Source organism: Lissotriton vulgaris, chromosome 7 (assembly GCF_964263255.1).
Source record: "Lissotriton vulgaris chromosome 7, aLisVul1.2, whole genome shotgun sequence".
In the NCBI taxonomy this organism is placed as follows: domain Eukaryota; kingdom Metazoa; phylum Chordata; class Amphibia; order Caudata; family Salamandridae; genus Lissotriton; species Lissotriton vulgaris.
Window position 1 is genome coordinate 252,274,521 of NC_141695.1, and position 15,276 is coordinate 252,289,796.

General features: G+C 42.6%; 1 protein-coding gene across 4 annotated transcripts in view; it reads left to right on the forward strand.

The window, feature by feature from the left end:
• LOC147701317 (putative methyltransferase DDB_G0268948) overlaps positions 1–15,276 on the forward strand; it is a 401,041-nt gene that overhangs the window by 52,486 nt on the left and 333,279 nt on the right. For all 4 annotated transcript variants that reach the window (XR_015297446.1, XR_015297447.1, XR_015297448.1 and 1 more), the window contains exon 3: positions 146–306. Coding sequence is in view for 1 of the 4 variants with exons in the window: in XM_086930038.1 (XP_086786164.1) it covers positions 146–306 (161 nt within the window). In the remaining 3 variants the exon portion in view is untranslated. The remainder of the gene's footprint in view (positions 1–145; positions 307–15,276) is intronic.

A 15,276-nucleotide genomic window follows, 5' to 3' on the forward strand; every position in this document is an offset into this window, starting at 1 on the left:
AATGATTAGCAGCAACCCTTAATTATTGGCAGAATAAGTATTTTCCGCTTGGGATTTAATATAAAAATATTGCCTTTAAACTGTGGAAAAGTGACCCTACAATACATGCAATTCCCATTTTTTCTTATCTCTCCTCTTTTTCCAGAAGGGAAAGCCTTTTGAGCTGGCTGTGGATGTTGGCTGTGGCACCGGACAGAGCACCAGTTTATTGGCCTCACATTTCCAAAAGGTGGTTGGTATCGACATCAGTGAGGCTCAAATCCAAGAGGCTAAAAATGCTGGAGTTCTCCCGAATATGTCCTATATGTAAGTTTTGATGAGCATAAGGATGATAATACTAATACTATTAGCAATAATAATAACAATAATAATAATAATAATAATAATAATAATAATAATAACAAAATAGCAACAATAATAATGATAAATATACTAGTAGTACTCATAATAACTTATTTTTAGATATACTCAGGATGCTGTTTCCATGAATGGTTTATGTGGCTTACCAATCGTTATCACCCCGAGTGGGATGGGTATGCCCAGATGTGGGTCCCGTGCTCTCCATGCCACTGGAAGTCAAGCTATCCTGGCTGATGAGGGTTGACAACCCGAAACCGGTCCTAGAATGCTTGTTTCCAGTCCAGGGAGGACCTGGCCTGGCAGTTCGGGCTGAACTGTTCCCATTCGGCACAGGGTGAATACTGATTTGCATATGGCTGGGTTCAAACTGGAATGGAATGGGGAGCAAAAAAACGATTGATTTAGACCCAAATCTCTGTACTGGGGTGAATGTATGACATGGTTCTGTATTCTGTCCATCAACTGTTGTTTTTACATTTACTAATCGTTATGGTCTAATTAGAATATTTAATACATTGTGGGATTGCAAGAACTAAATATTTTCGAATTGCCTGAAAATTGTTATTGCTCACGTGATAAATAACATATTGCAAATAAATGGATATCACAACTTTAATGACCTGAACTTATTGAAACATTATTGTTTCCTTTGAAGTTTATTGTCAATAGTAGGAGCCTGCAGATTGACCAGAAATACTCATGTATAACCTTGTTCAATGTGAAGAAGCAAGTTGAATTATTATTTTTAAACTGAATATGATCAATTAACATACAACTCTGATATCAATGATTTCAAAGTTCAGCTCCTGAATTCACACTTTTTGCGAATGATCTATAATTGGACCAGATGGGGACCTCTCTGCAGGCTCACCACAGAATCCCTCTCTTTGCTGAACCCATTTTCACTGGTGTTTAGGACTCTGTGCACTTTACCACTGCTACTGTGGTTAAGTGTATGTGGCCTCTCCCTAAAACATGGTCAAAGATGCCTACACGTGATTGGTACATTTATTTAAATGTGAGTCCATGGAAAAAGGTGCCACTAGTACCAATGACCCACATATAAAATGCTACTAGTGGGCATCAGCACTCATTGTGCCACCCACTAAATTAGCCAAACATGTCTCAGACCTGCTACTTTAGCCTGTGGTGTATTTTTAAACTGCCATTTTGAGTGTAAAAACAAAAAACTTTTACAAAACCTAAGACATCCTCCATAGGGTAGGTCCTAACACATAGAGGACAGGGTGCCCAGTATTTAAAAATTAGGAAATGGGGGTTATATTTTACATATCCGGACAGCAGAAAACTTCTAAAGCTGCTTTTTTCTCTGTTGTAAGGCCTCCATCTCCCATTAACTTAAACTTGGTTACCTTATCACATTTAATGAGTGTTAACGCTCATTTGGGAGCAGATAGAGATGTGCTGTTGTGACTCAAATGAATGAAAATGTAAAATCCTCTTTAATAGTAAATTCAGAACTTACATCACAATTTTGAAAGTGTCACTGCTACAAATGGAACCCCTGGTTGACTGAGTTATTCACCCATGCCAAGCAAAAACCAGCACTTTAGTCAGGGTAAGCTAGATACACAATAAAATAACCTGTGCATAACGTCTAGTAGCTTGTCAAAGAGCGGTGAGGCTGATCTACAAACGAAATGAGTAAAGTATTTGTGCAACACAAATACACAGTAAATCTATGAATATACCACAAAATCCAGCTTAGAACAATAGAAAATATTTATCTGAGTAGAATAAGGCCAAAACAACAAAAATCCAATCAATAAATGATGAAATTTGAATTTTTAAATATTAAATCAAAAACAGTGCTCAGTAGTCAATATCAGTCCGAAGGTTACCTAAGACCACGGGGGACCAGTGCAGATCCAAAGTTCAGGCCAACTGAGTTCAACAGCAGGCTGGCTTAATGACCCATACAGGACCAGCTGAAGAAATACCTCAGATAAATCTTGTGTCAACGCCGAGAGCCGACTTCGTCATCATCGAACCACGCAAAGTAGGTGCTGCGTTGTAGTCAAACTCTATTGAATTGAATGTAATGTGTCGTCTCTGCCACCCTGAGCGTCATTGTTGAGACATGTAGGCTGTGGAACCACTTTCATTGGGTAGCCTTTGCATCAGCGTAGAAGTACGATGCAGCAGAATTTGTCACACATCCAATGCAATGCATCAGTGTTTTGATGAATACAGCTGCAGAACGCACTTCCATGGCCCAGAGAATCAAGTAGGTACCTAAGGCAAGGGTAGGACTCACAGAAGGTAGATTCCAGCAACACCAGCAAAATTGTAGGAACCCTTTTGTGTCCTTGAAAGTTCAGGAGAACAGAAAGCAATCCAGTAAGCCATTGGAGATCACTTGGAGGGGAAGACATAAAAGGTCTATTTCCAACAGAGTCAGGGAGCACCGGGCAGCTGGGTAACAAGCACAAACACAGTCCTTCCAGAAAAGCAGTCCAGTTGAGTGACTGAAGCAGCTTGGTAGTCCTTCTGACAGATATTCAGTTCAAGAACTAATAGTTGTTCTTAGAAGGTCAGAGTCCTAGTACTTATACCCGTGCCTTCGATGCATGGGGTGACTTCATAAGAATGCTCTGAAGTGCACAAAGATCTTTATCAACTCAGTGCCATCTGCCAGGATAATACAGTGTGGTTAATCATTACTTTGTGCCAGGACAGGCCACAACTTAATCAGATGTAAGTGTGAGCCACCTCTCTCCTTTTCAGCCCAGGAAGGCTACCAGAAAGCAGGTTAATGCAGATGAGCCTCCTGACACACCCAGCCTTTCATGTGTTTGTGGCTATCTAGAGGAATGCACAATTTATAGCTGACACCCAGCCCATATGTGTATTGGAGACAGGCTGACAAAATATGAACCTACATTAATGTGGTTATAAGTATATTTAGAGAATAAATATTCTGAAATTATAATGATATTATATTGTGATTATAATGTCAGTACAATTGTATTTTAATATTTGCTATCTACCTCATTTTTCGACTTTACTGATACCATCTAATTTGCAGGCTTATGTAATATATATTTTATCTGTTAAGAATTGTCACCATGTTCACTGCCCACTGCTCATGCTTTCTATCATTTCGAAATTAACTGGCTTATGTGGTATTTTTGTGTATATATTGATTTTGTAAATGTTAACCTTAAGAAACTTTATGTTGTGGCTACTTGAAATAGGAATTGGATACATCTTATTCCTTTTTTTGTGAATTTGAAATCATAATGTTGTTTTTAATGTTCATGTATGCTTTTTTTAATTGGTTGCAATGATTTTAATTAATCAACAAATAAATATGTATATATATAAACACAGACTCATATAAAACCAGAGAAATTTGCGTTATAGTAAGTTGAGCTAACTATAACTTGTGCGCCCGCAATGCACTGCTGATGACTTCACATGTTTCATCACTCATGACATGGTCAGTGACAGCACTGATAACATCACTGATCACATTTCAAATTACATTATTAATAACATCACTGATGACATCATCCACTGAATGTGTGTTTCTGTAAAGTGTATATATTTTACGTATATATCTATGCTACGATGTATTGAAGAATGTGTGGACGTACAAGTGCCTGAGTGGATTATTTAGTAGGTGCTTGACTGACTGTAAAACTGAGTGATTGAACGTGTCTTACTGAATACATGGGTTAGTGACTAAATTGTGTAAAACTCTGTATTAGTCTCTCAGTTGGTGTGTAAGCGGCTGCATGAGTTGGTGAGTAGGTACACGACTGTCTATAAGAGTTATTTATTTGTTGTCTGAGTAACTGTATGGGTGCATGAGTGTCTGTGTGGGTGGGTGGGGGGTGTGACTCAGTGCACAGATGTCTGAGTGGGTGATTCACTGGTTGCATGGATTCAAAATTGCATCTGGGAAGGGCTGTATTGGTGAGTTAGTGTGTGTACTGGTGTTGGTTAGTAAATGAATGTCTCATTGGTATATGTGTGAGAAACTACATAAGTTTTAAGGCAATATATGTGAGTGTTGGAGTATATAAATGACTATAACTGAGAGTAAATTATTTAAAGAGTGGGTGTATAAATGAGTGTCTGTTTGTATCAGTGATTGTATGAGATAGTAAGTATGTGTTAGTATCTGCATAAATAAGTGATGTGGTGTGTGTATAAATAACTCAGTTGGTATGTATAACTATATACATGAGTAAATGAGTATGTAATTAATTCTTTGCATGACTGACTATATATGTGTGAGTAACTCTATGGATGAGTGGTAGAGTGTGACTGTATGTAAAGGTGTATGAGTACATATTGTAGTACTGTATTGAAGAATAACTGTATGTATGAAGCACTGGATGTGTGTATAGACCTAGGAAATAGTCGGTGGCATGTCGTATCTGGCATTGTTGTGTGTATGGTTTCAAAAATAGTAGTCTGTATTTTAGAGTGGGTGTATCAAAGTTTATATTGGAGCATCAGATTATCACATGGATGATGTCATCAGTGGTGTCAACAGTGATGTTACTTGAGATGTCATCAGTGATGTCATCAGTGATGTCACTGACCATGTCATGAGTGAGGTAGTATGTGACGTCATCAGCAGTGCATTGCGGGCGCGCAAGTTATAGTGGGCTCAAATAACTATAACTGGTGAATGTCTCTGGTTCTATAAGAGTCAAATGTCCAACTAACTATAATGTCCCTGAAACCTATGGTTTTTTCAGTGGATATCTAAGGTTTTTTAAATGCTAATTCCTAACTATAACGTCTGTAAAACCTATGTTTTTTTCATTGAATTTCAAAAGTTTTTAAAATTTTAATTTCATATTTTAATATTTATAAAACCTATATATTTCCCAATTATTTTTAATATTTGCAATTGTAATATCCTTATTTTTTTATTTAAAAAAAAGATGCATTCTTTTATATCTTCCATTTTTTTAGAAAAATACAGTCCTGTACCGGTAGTGTATCAGGCACGATCAGCACGCTAATCCTATCCCCCACATTTAAATGATGCGCATTTCATATCCGACGGGTTTGTGGCAATGCGTCCTGCATAAAAACATATACATATGAGGTCACGCCAGCTGCTACTTTGGTATGCGATGGGTACGCACTACCAAACCGCGCGTTACATCATATACGTATGTGGTCGCGCGTGTTGCATATGCAACGAGTGCACGCTGCAGGTCTCGTAGCGCTGTATTCACCCCGCTGTGGAACCCTTCCTTGCTTTCCTGTGAAATGTCCACTCCTGGGCACCCCCAAGGTGAAGTCAGGCATCCAAGCGCTGCTGGGGCCATTGTGGAGATTAAGCAAGCTATTGCCCAGAGTCACAGAGTGGGACCCATGATTATAATATTTTGATATTTGATATTTATTAGCATTTGTAAAGCGCTACTTTCGCTCCGGAGGGAGCCTCTTGGCGCTGAGCACACAGAAGATCAACTGTGGGGAGCAAGAATCAGATAGCTGCAAGGACCGATGAGTCGGACTGAGAATAAATCCAAGTCTTCAGGAGTTTCCTGAAAAGGCTTTCTGAGGGGGCATACCTGAGGTTGGGGGGAAGACGATTCCATGCCTTAGCAGCCAGGAATGAAAAGGTCTTTCCGCCTTTGGTTTTTAGTTTTATTCGGGGTTCAGTGATTAAATTAGCACCTGATGACCTCAAGCAGCGAGTTGGAATATAACGCTGGAAGCGCTTAATCAAGTAAGATGGACCCGTGCTCCTGGTGGATTTAAAGACAGTGACTAGAAGCTTGAATAAGATTCTCTTATGGAGGGGCAGCCAGTGAAGGGCGTTGAGGGCTGCAGAGGCCGAGGACCTACGAGGAAGTTTCAGGACAAGCCTGGCTGCTGAGTGTTGAACACTTTGTAATTTTTTAAGGGAAGATTTCTTGATGCCTGCTAGGAGGCCGTTACAATAATCCAGCCGGGAGAGGATAAGCGCCACCGCGACTGATTTCCTGGCTGAAATAGGCAAAAAATTGAAAAATTTCTTTAGTTGCCTGATCAGACTGAAACAGCGCCCTGCGGTAATGCGCACATGCTCATCAAAGCTGAGGGATGAGTCGAATTGAACTCCAAGATTGCGGGCTGAACAGACCGCGCTCCGTGGTGCTTCGGAGTTATGGGGCCACCAGTCTTTGGGGGAAAAGAGTGTGCCTTTACCTAGGGGTATTATTTCGGTTTTGGCGCTGTTGCATTTAAGATGATTCAGGTTAAGCCAGGAAAAGACTTGTGAAAGGCAGTTTTGAAATCTAAGGGCAGCATCCGGGAGTTTTTTGTAAATGGTGACGACAAGCTGGGTGTCGTCAGCGTAGGATGTCACAAGGATCCCATGGGACTCGATCAACGTGAGAAGGGGGGCCATATATATATTAAAGAAGAGAGGGCTCAGGATGGAACCCTGGGGCACACCTGAGATAGTGGATCGTTCGCCAGAAAGAAAGGGGCCTAAGGAAACCGTTTGAGAACGGTTGGACAAGAATGATGTTATCCAAGCAAGAGCGGAACCTGAGACACCAATCTCACGCATTCTATTGATTAGAATGACATGTGAGATGGTGTCGAAGGCCGCGGTTAAGTCGAGCAGGATGAGGACAGCCTGCCTGCCCTCATCCTGCAAGAACTTGATGGTGTCTGATAATTCAATCAAAGCGGTTTCTGTAGAATGGCCAGGGCGAAAGCCGGATTGCTGTGGGTGCAGGATGCGTTTGTTTTCCACAAAATTTTTTAATTCCTCATGAACTAATTGCTCAGTGATTTTACCTAGCGCTGGGAGAAGGGAAATTGGGCGCATGTTGGACAAATCAGTTGGGGATTTATTTTGCTTTTTCATGAGGGGCTTGACTATGGCCTTCTTCCATTCAGTAGGGACAATGCCAGAGTTAAGAGATTCATTCACAATGGCATTAATTAGAGGGTTGACAGCCTCGTTAAGATAGTGTAGGATGATTGGGGGGCAGGAATCCGTAGGGGCACCTGATTTGCAGGCCAAGATGGCTTTTTGCGTTTGCAGCAGGGAAACTGTTGTAAATTGATTTAGTAAGGGAATGGTTGTGTCAGTCTCTTGGGTTGGTGTAGGTAAGGGGGGGAAGTCCTTATGAATATTATTCATTTTTTCCTCAAAGAAATCTGCGATTTGATCGCAGAGAGTTTGTGAAGGGGGGATTTCGAGTGACAGTGCCTTAGGGTGAGTGAAAGATTTTACTATATTAAAAATCGTTTGTTGTTTCTGTTTGGCTGAGTCTATTGCTAGAGTGAAGAATGCCTTTTTTGCTATTTTTATATTAGAAAGATATTGTTTCCTCTGGAGGATGTATATGGATCTGGAAATGGGATCGTAGGTTTTTCTCCATTCTCTCTCCAAAATCCTACACTTGAGATGACAGTCAGTGAGGGCCGGAGTATACCAGGGGGCATTGGGCTTCTTTTTACCTCGGACTGATTTTTGAGTAGCAGATTTTGAATTAGCAGAGACCACTCTGTCAATCCACAGATGAAAGTTTGTGGAGTCTTGTGATGCATCTCCAGTGATGGGAGGGGGGGGACTGCCGGTTGGGGATTAAGTTTGATGCACTCAGCTACCTTCTTCCAATTGATGGGGAAGGGGGTATGAGAGTGATTGGTGGTAAGTGACGGCAGAGATTTAGTTTTGATGGAAAAGGGAATGAAACAATGGTCTGTCCATATTTGTGGTAATGGGGGAGAAACATCTAAGGAAGCCAAGTTTGTGCAGATGCCGTCCAGGGTGTGCCCGGCACAGTGGGTAGGATAGGAGACTAATTGAGAAAGACCAAAGATCTCAAGGGAGTGACGGAAATTAAGAGTGTGGGGGTCGGTGCAGGATTCCAAGTGAATGTTGAAGTCCCCGAGAAGGGTAAAAGTGGGGTAGTGGGTCAGAAGAGCTGCCAGAGTTTCGTCGAGGGAGTCCAAGAATGGTGTGGCATTCCCGGGGGGGCGATAGACGAGTCCTCCTGAGAAGGCGGAGGAAGGACTGATTTGGATAACAAATCCAAGAGACTCACAATCCTTGAGGAAGGCCAGGTCGAATGTATGGCACCTGAAGGATTTCTTTACTATGATAGCCAGCCCGCATCCCCGACCAATGGGTCTGTCCCGCCTGAGGATGGTAAAATCAGGAGGGAGGGCGGTTGCCAGATCGGGGTTGGAAGCATCATGCAGCCAAGATTTAGTAATGAATAGGGCGTCAAGATCAGATGACACAATAAGGTCATAGATGTCTTGTCCGTGACGCGCTAAAGATCTGGAATTGATGAGACCACAGTTGAAAGAGGTCGTCTTGTGGCGAGGAAGGGGAGAGATAGGGCTGACGGGACTAGAGGATGACCAACCGCATGATCGGCAGGAAAAAGGGCCCCAGAGGTGGTCTGTGAAGGAGTGAACATGACAAGAAGGGCTAGGTAAGGTCGGGCGCATTGAGAGCAGCGCGATAGAGTCGTACCTGAGGACTGGGAGTGTAGGAGCAGCATGGCCCGCGCCCGGCGCGATCCTGGCGCGGACGGGCGCAGACGGGCTTGGCTTAGGCGCGGCTTCGGCGCGCGACCGGCACGCCCGCTGCGCCAGCCCGCTGCGCCGTCTGAATGAGTGGCACATTATATAGGGAGGAGGGAGGGTGGGAGGACGGCGCGACTATAGCGCTGACCTCACCTTCCTCACTCATAATAGGCACCGACGCGAGAATTATCACATCCGGGGAGATTGTGTCCAAGAGCAGCCGAGGCGGGAATTGAACCTGGTCCAGGGCCAAACCTCTGCATCAGGGTCTGCCACTCTAATCATTGACTCGCTGCACTACCCAAACTCCAATGCGCTATCCTAAACCCTAAAACACTACCCTCAGCACGACCCCCTACACTACCCAAACACCAATGCGCTACACTCAACCTTTAAACACTACCCCAGCATGACCTCTTAAAATACACACACACCTCTGTACTACCCTAAACCCTAAACACTACCCCAGCACGACCCCTACAGTACCCAAACACCACTACACTACCCTAAACCCTAAAATACTACCCCAGCACGACCCCCTACAGTACCCAAACACTACTACACTATCCTAAACCTTAAAACACAACCCCCTACACTACACAAACACCACTGCACTCCCCTAAACCCTAAAACACTACCCCCAGCAAGACCCCCTACACTACCCTAATACCACTGTGCTACCCTAAACTATAAAACACTACCTCAGCATGACCCCCTACACTACACAAACACCACTGCGCTACCATAAACCCTAAAACACTACCCCCAGCACGACCCCCTACACTACACAAATACCACTGCACTACCCTAAACCCTAAAACACTACCCCAGCACGACCCCCTACATGATGAGGAATTTCTGCAGTGCCTTGTTTTGTATCCTCCTTTACAAAGATGTTTTGTTTGCAGTTTCACTGTTTTGCTTTTAGCATAGTTGGGTTCCGTGCCTCTAGACTGAGGAAAAGTATTTCACTAGAGCGATGTCACATAATTAAGCCCTCCATTCAGACCTATGCAAGTGCCTTAGTCCTTTTTCAAAGGTTTGTCATGGATGTTTCTGCAGGCAGTTTGTGCAAATGTAGAAATTATTCAGAACATGCTAAGCAGTAGCACAGTTGAACGCTGAAAGATCGTTTTCCACCTAAACGGTAAGGTTAAGGGTAGTGTAGTGGTGTTTGTGTAGAGTAGGGGGTTGTGTTTCAAGGTTTAGAGTAGTGCGGTGGTGTTAGGGTAGTGTAGGGGTTCGTGCTGGGGTAGATTTAGGGTTTAGGGTAGTGTAGTGGTGTTTCGGTATGTAGGGGGTCGTGCTGGGGAAGTGTTTAGGGTTTAGGGTAGTACAGAAGTGTGTGGGTAGTGTAAGGGATCGTGCTGAGGTAGTGTTTCGGGTTTATGGTAGGGCAGTGGTCTTTGGGTAGTGTAGGGTGTCGTGCTGCTGGTAGAGTTTTAGGGTTTAGTGTAGCGCAGTGGGTAGTGTTTTAGGGTAGCGCATTGGTGTTTGGGTAGTGTAGATGGTTGTGCTGGAGGTAGTGCAGTGGTGTTTGTGTAGTTTGGAGGGTCGTCCTGAGGGTAGTGTTTTAGGGTTAAGGGTAGTGCAGTGGTGTTATTGTAGAGTAGAGGGTAGTGTTTTAGGGTTTATTGTAGTGCAGTGGGGTTTAGGTAGTGTACAGGTCGTGCTGGGGTAGATATGGGGTTAAGGATAGAGCAGTCATTTTTGGGTAGCGTAGGGGGTCGTGCTGGGGTAGTGTATTAGGTTTAGGGTAGTGCACATGTGTTTGGGTAGTCTAGCGGGTCGGTGTGAGTTAGTGTTTTACTGTTTAGCGTAGCACAGTGGTTTTTGGGTAGTATAGGGGGTCATGCTTGGGGTAGTGTTTTAGGGTTTAGGGAAGCGCAGTGGTATTTGTGTACTTTAGGAGGTAGTGTTTTAGGGTTTATGGTAGTGCAGTGGGATTTGTGTACTGTAAGGGGCTGTGCTAGGGGTAGGTTTTTAGGGTTTTGGGTTTTTGCAGTGTTGTTTTGGTAGTGTAGTGGGCAGTGTTCACCAGGGAGTTAACTGAAGGTCTACTGCTGGTATTGAAAGTGATTGTTCAGTCTTCATGTCAGAATTTTCAAATTACATAGAAGAGGATTTGAGTTCTCTCTTAAAACGTGCCCTCATTTTTCTTTCTACAACACTAACCATAATTTCTATGACAAAATGAACCCCCTCATTTTGTTCCTTTTTAAATGAAATATTTTAAGTGTTACCAGTTTATTCCAATCAAGATGGCTGCAGGTGTTCCATAATTTTACCATAAGTAAGACTGTTAGCTCTATAGTTGTTCTTTAGAACACTCTGGGAAGCTGCAATAGAACACAAATGAATAAACTGCCAGGCTGATCCTGTTGATATATAACAGGAAGATACCATAATTTCTACGACAAAATTAAAACCCCCTTACTTTGTTCCTTTTTAAATTAAACATTTTAAGTGTTATTAGTTTATTCCAATCAAGCTGGCTTCAGGTGTGCCATACGTTTGTCAGTAGTAAGACTGTTAGCACTCTAGTTGTTCTTTAGAACACTCTGGGAAGCTGCCGTAGAACACAACAGAATCAACTGCCAGGCTGCTCAAGTTGAAATATAACAGGACGATATTTGAGATCTCACATAAAACATGTCCTAATTTTTCTTTCTACAGAACTAACCATAATTTCTATGACGAAATAAACCCCGCTATTGTGTTCTTAAATGTTTTAAGTGTTACCACTTCTTTTCAATCAAGATTGCTTCAGGTGTTCCATACTTTTTTCATAAGTAAGACTGGTAGCGGTCTAGTTGTTCTTTAGAACACTCTGGGACATTCTGTCAATGGGCTACACTTGGGCTACATCTGGGTGATATTTGTGCTACATTTGGGCTACTTTTGTCTCCGGCGGCCATCTTGGAAGACTTATTTGTTATAAAGTTTCCTAATTTCCTCATTTACTACAGTCTCCTCAGTAGGAAATACTTTCAGTGTTTTACACTCTAGTTGCTAATTAGCTCACTGTAGTAAAGCTACTGCTCACCGGGGAAGTCTACTGCTGGTATTGAAAGTACATGTTTCAGTCTTCATGTCAGAATTTGTTTTAATGAAATAGAAGAGGATTTGAAAAGTCACTCAAAATGTGCCTTATTTTTTCTTTCTGCAGCACGAATCATACTTTCTATGGCAAAATGAACCCTCTCATTTTGTTCCTTTTTAAATTAAATGTTTTAAGAGTTAGCACTTTACTCCAATCAAGATGGCTTCAGGTGTGCTAAACATTTTGTCATAAATAAGCCTGTTAGCACTCTAGTTGTTCTTTAGAACACTATGGGAAGCTGCAGTAGAACACAAAGGAATCAACAGTCTCTGCCCTTGTTGGATGTACATGTTTTACTGAGAATGTCAGACTTCATGACTGAGAAAGATAATGTGAATTTACAGAAAATATGCTCTCAGTTTAGCTTATAGATCACCTTCCAAACCTCTGTGGGAAAAGTATGAGAAAATAGTTCTCTCCAACATGAATCATGATATCGCAGCAGAAGGCTTTTTCACATGGTAAAATGACCTTAGAACACACCACAAATCCTAAAATGAGTATGGTACCATCAACAAATGATGTATAATGTAACTAACATTTTTAAACCTTAACTGAAATGCTTTTTAATGAGGTGCTATCATGTATAGTGGTCCCAGGATGGCTGCCAACACTTCTTGGAAGAAGTGCTGACAGTCAATCAGATGTCACAATGAGATGTGTTGTTAGGCTCCGTCCAGATATATATGTATTTTTCCTTTATTATCTAAAGAATTACACAATTTAACCAAAAGGCACAAGTGTGAACCTAGGATACCTCTGCCAAATGTTGTGTAATTCTGTTCAGCAGTTCGGGCTGTAGCCGCGATGAACGGTTCCTATGGAAAATTGCATTAGGAAAACATGTTTTGGGACCCCCTTTTTTCTCGGCCCCAGCTTCACGAATCACCCTGAGACTTTTAGGATAGGAGCGGAATGCAGCTGGCTATTAGTTTTGAAAATTTCACGAACATTCGTCTACCAGCACCAAAGTTATTCCAAATAGAATGTTGCCAATTTCCTACGGAAAATAGGTCACAACTATAACTACCTACTGGCGACCGCCAGTAGGTAATATGTATATATATTCATGAAAAAAACATAGGTTTCAGATATGGTATAGTTAGGGATTAGCATTTAAAAAACCTTAGAAATTCACTGAAAAAAACCATAGGTTTTAGGGGTGTTATAGTTAGCTGGACATTTCACTCGTACAAAACCATTAAAATTCCTCTGTTATAGTTGTACTATAGTTGTACTAACTATAACTCACGCCCGCAATCCACTGCTGATGATGTCACATATTACATTATTCATGACATGGTCAGTGACATCTAAAATGACATCACTGAGAACATCATCTAGTGAATGCGGTTTAGTTCGATATTTAACCACATCAATGCTAAAGGTAATCCTCCAGGATGCTGAATATTTTAAACTCCCATTGTTCATGACGAGCTCAGCTCGTCATGAGTGTATGGAGGTAGGCATGGGCGGAAAATCCGTTCCGCTCGCGGATTTTGCGGATTTTCGGGAAATCCGCAATCCGCGAGATTTGCGAATTTCCTGAAAAATCCGCAAATCCGCGAGCAGCGGATTTTGCTCGCACTGCTCGCACTGTTCGCGTGAGTTCGCGCCCCGCGAATAAGTGCGAAATTGCAGAAATATGATCTAAGCAAAACTGAAAGTAACTACTTACCAGGTTCAAAAGTTCAGGCACATCATTAGTAGCCATTTCCTGTAGTGCTTCCTGAGGGGCCCCTACAGAGTTCAGTTGCCAGTTGCAACTATTATGTGACCCTGCTCTGAACCTCAGAATAGTTACACATATGCCACAAAGGTCCTGAATTACAGCTAAGGGAGACAAGCAGGAGCCAGGCTGGAAGTTAAAATCCATTAATCAGCCCCTAATTCATTATTGTCAGTTGGGGCAGGGCAGGTGTTGTAACTAATTTTGCAACAATGAAAGCACTTAGCAAGTGCAAAAGATCACTAATCAGGGCGCACTAAGGAAGCAGGTGCCAGCTAAAAAAATATTCTGTGACACATTAATCAGCCCCAAATTAATTCAGGTCACTTGAGGCAGGGAAGGTGTGCTTTGCTTTGCCGAAAATAATGTACACTGGACAACCAGAGGGTGTGGTGATGAAACAGAGGGTGGCATGGGTGGGCCAGAGGGTGGCATGAGTAGTCAGAGAGTGGCAGTGGTGACAGAGAGTGGCAGTGATGAAGAAGAGTGTCCCAAACAGGTTGGACACGTAGAAACAACAAGTTCGCAAAACTTGCGACCCGACAGGTAAGTTCGCAAATTGCGAAATTGTAAAAACCCTCGCGAACTGGCAGAAACACGGGCGAACACAAAAAAAAAAAAAATCCGCAAATTCGCGGGAATTCGCGGATTTTGCGGATTGTGAGTTTGCAAATCCGCAAATTCGCGGATTGCCAATCCGCAAAATCCGCTCATGCCTATATGGAGGTGTACATCATGACGAGCTGAGCTCGTCATGAGCGTCCAAGAAGTTAAGTAAGTATTATATATATATGAATCTGTATTGAAGTGCATGTATCAGTGTGTTGATGGAGAATTTAGTAGTACTGTGATTGACTGTGTAAGTTCCTAATTTAAAGTTTCTCACTAAATATATGGGATAGTGATTAAACTGTGTGAACATCTGTATCACTCTGTATCTTGTTGTGTAAAGAATTGCATAAGTTGATTACTACCTATGTGAAACTCTATATTAATTTGTTAGAAGAGTATTTGTATGGGAGAGTGAATGCGTATGTGGTTGAGTGGGAGGTGTATGACTGTCCACAGATGTGTAAATAGTTGATTTAGTAAATATATGATGTTAACCCCTTCGCTGCTGGCCCGTTTCCGCCGCCGTGCGGTAAACAAAAGAACAGGGGCGGGCCATGACGATACCAGGCCGTCATCAGCACACGAGCACTGTAGTGCATGACGGCTTGGTATCGTCATCAGCATACAAGGGGTTAAGACTGCATGTGGAAACAGTTGTTTGGGTGAGTAAATCCCTTTACGGATGTGTTGATGAGGGACCCTAATCCTTCACGTAGCGCATTGCCAGGAGGCGCTTACTCTACCACGAGCTCACCTTTGTCTGCAGCAGGACCTCACCGCACCCGCTCCGCGGGTGCCGCTTCGCTGAAGTCCGAGTGGGGCAGAGGATTTCAATCTTGCTGGGAGAGGAACCGAGCAGGGCTTGGGCTGAGGGCTGCAGCAGGGCTGCGAGCGTTGCAAGGACTCCATTTCCCAGGAGTCCCTGCGTGACCGAGTG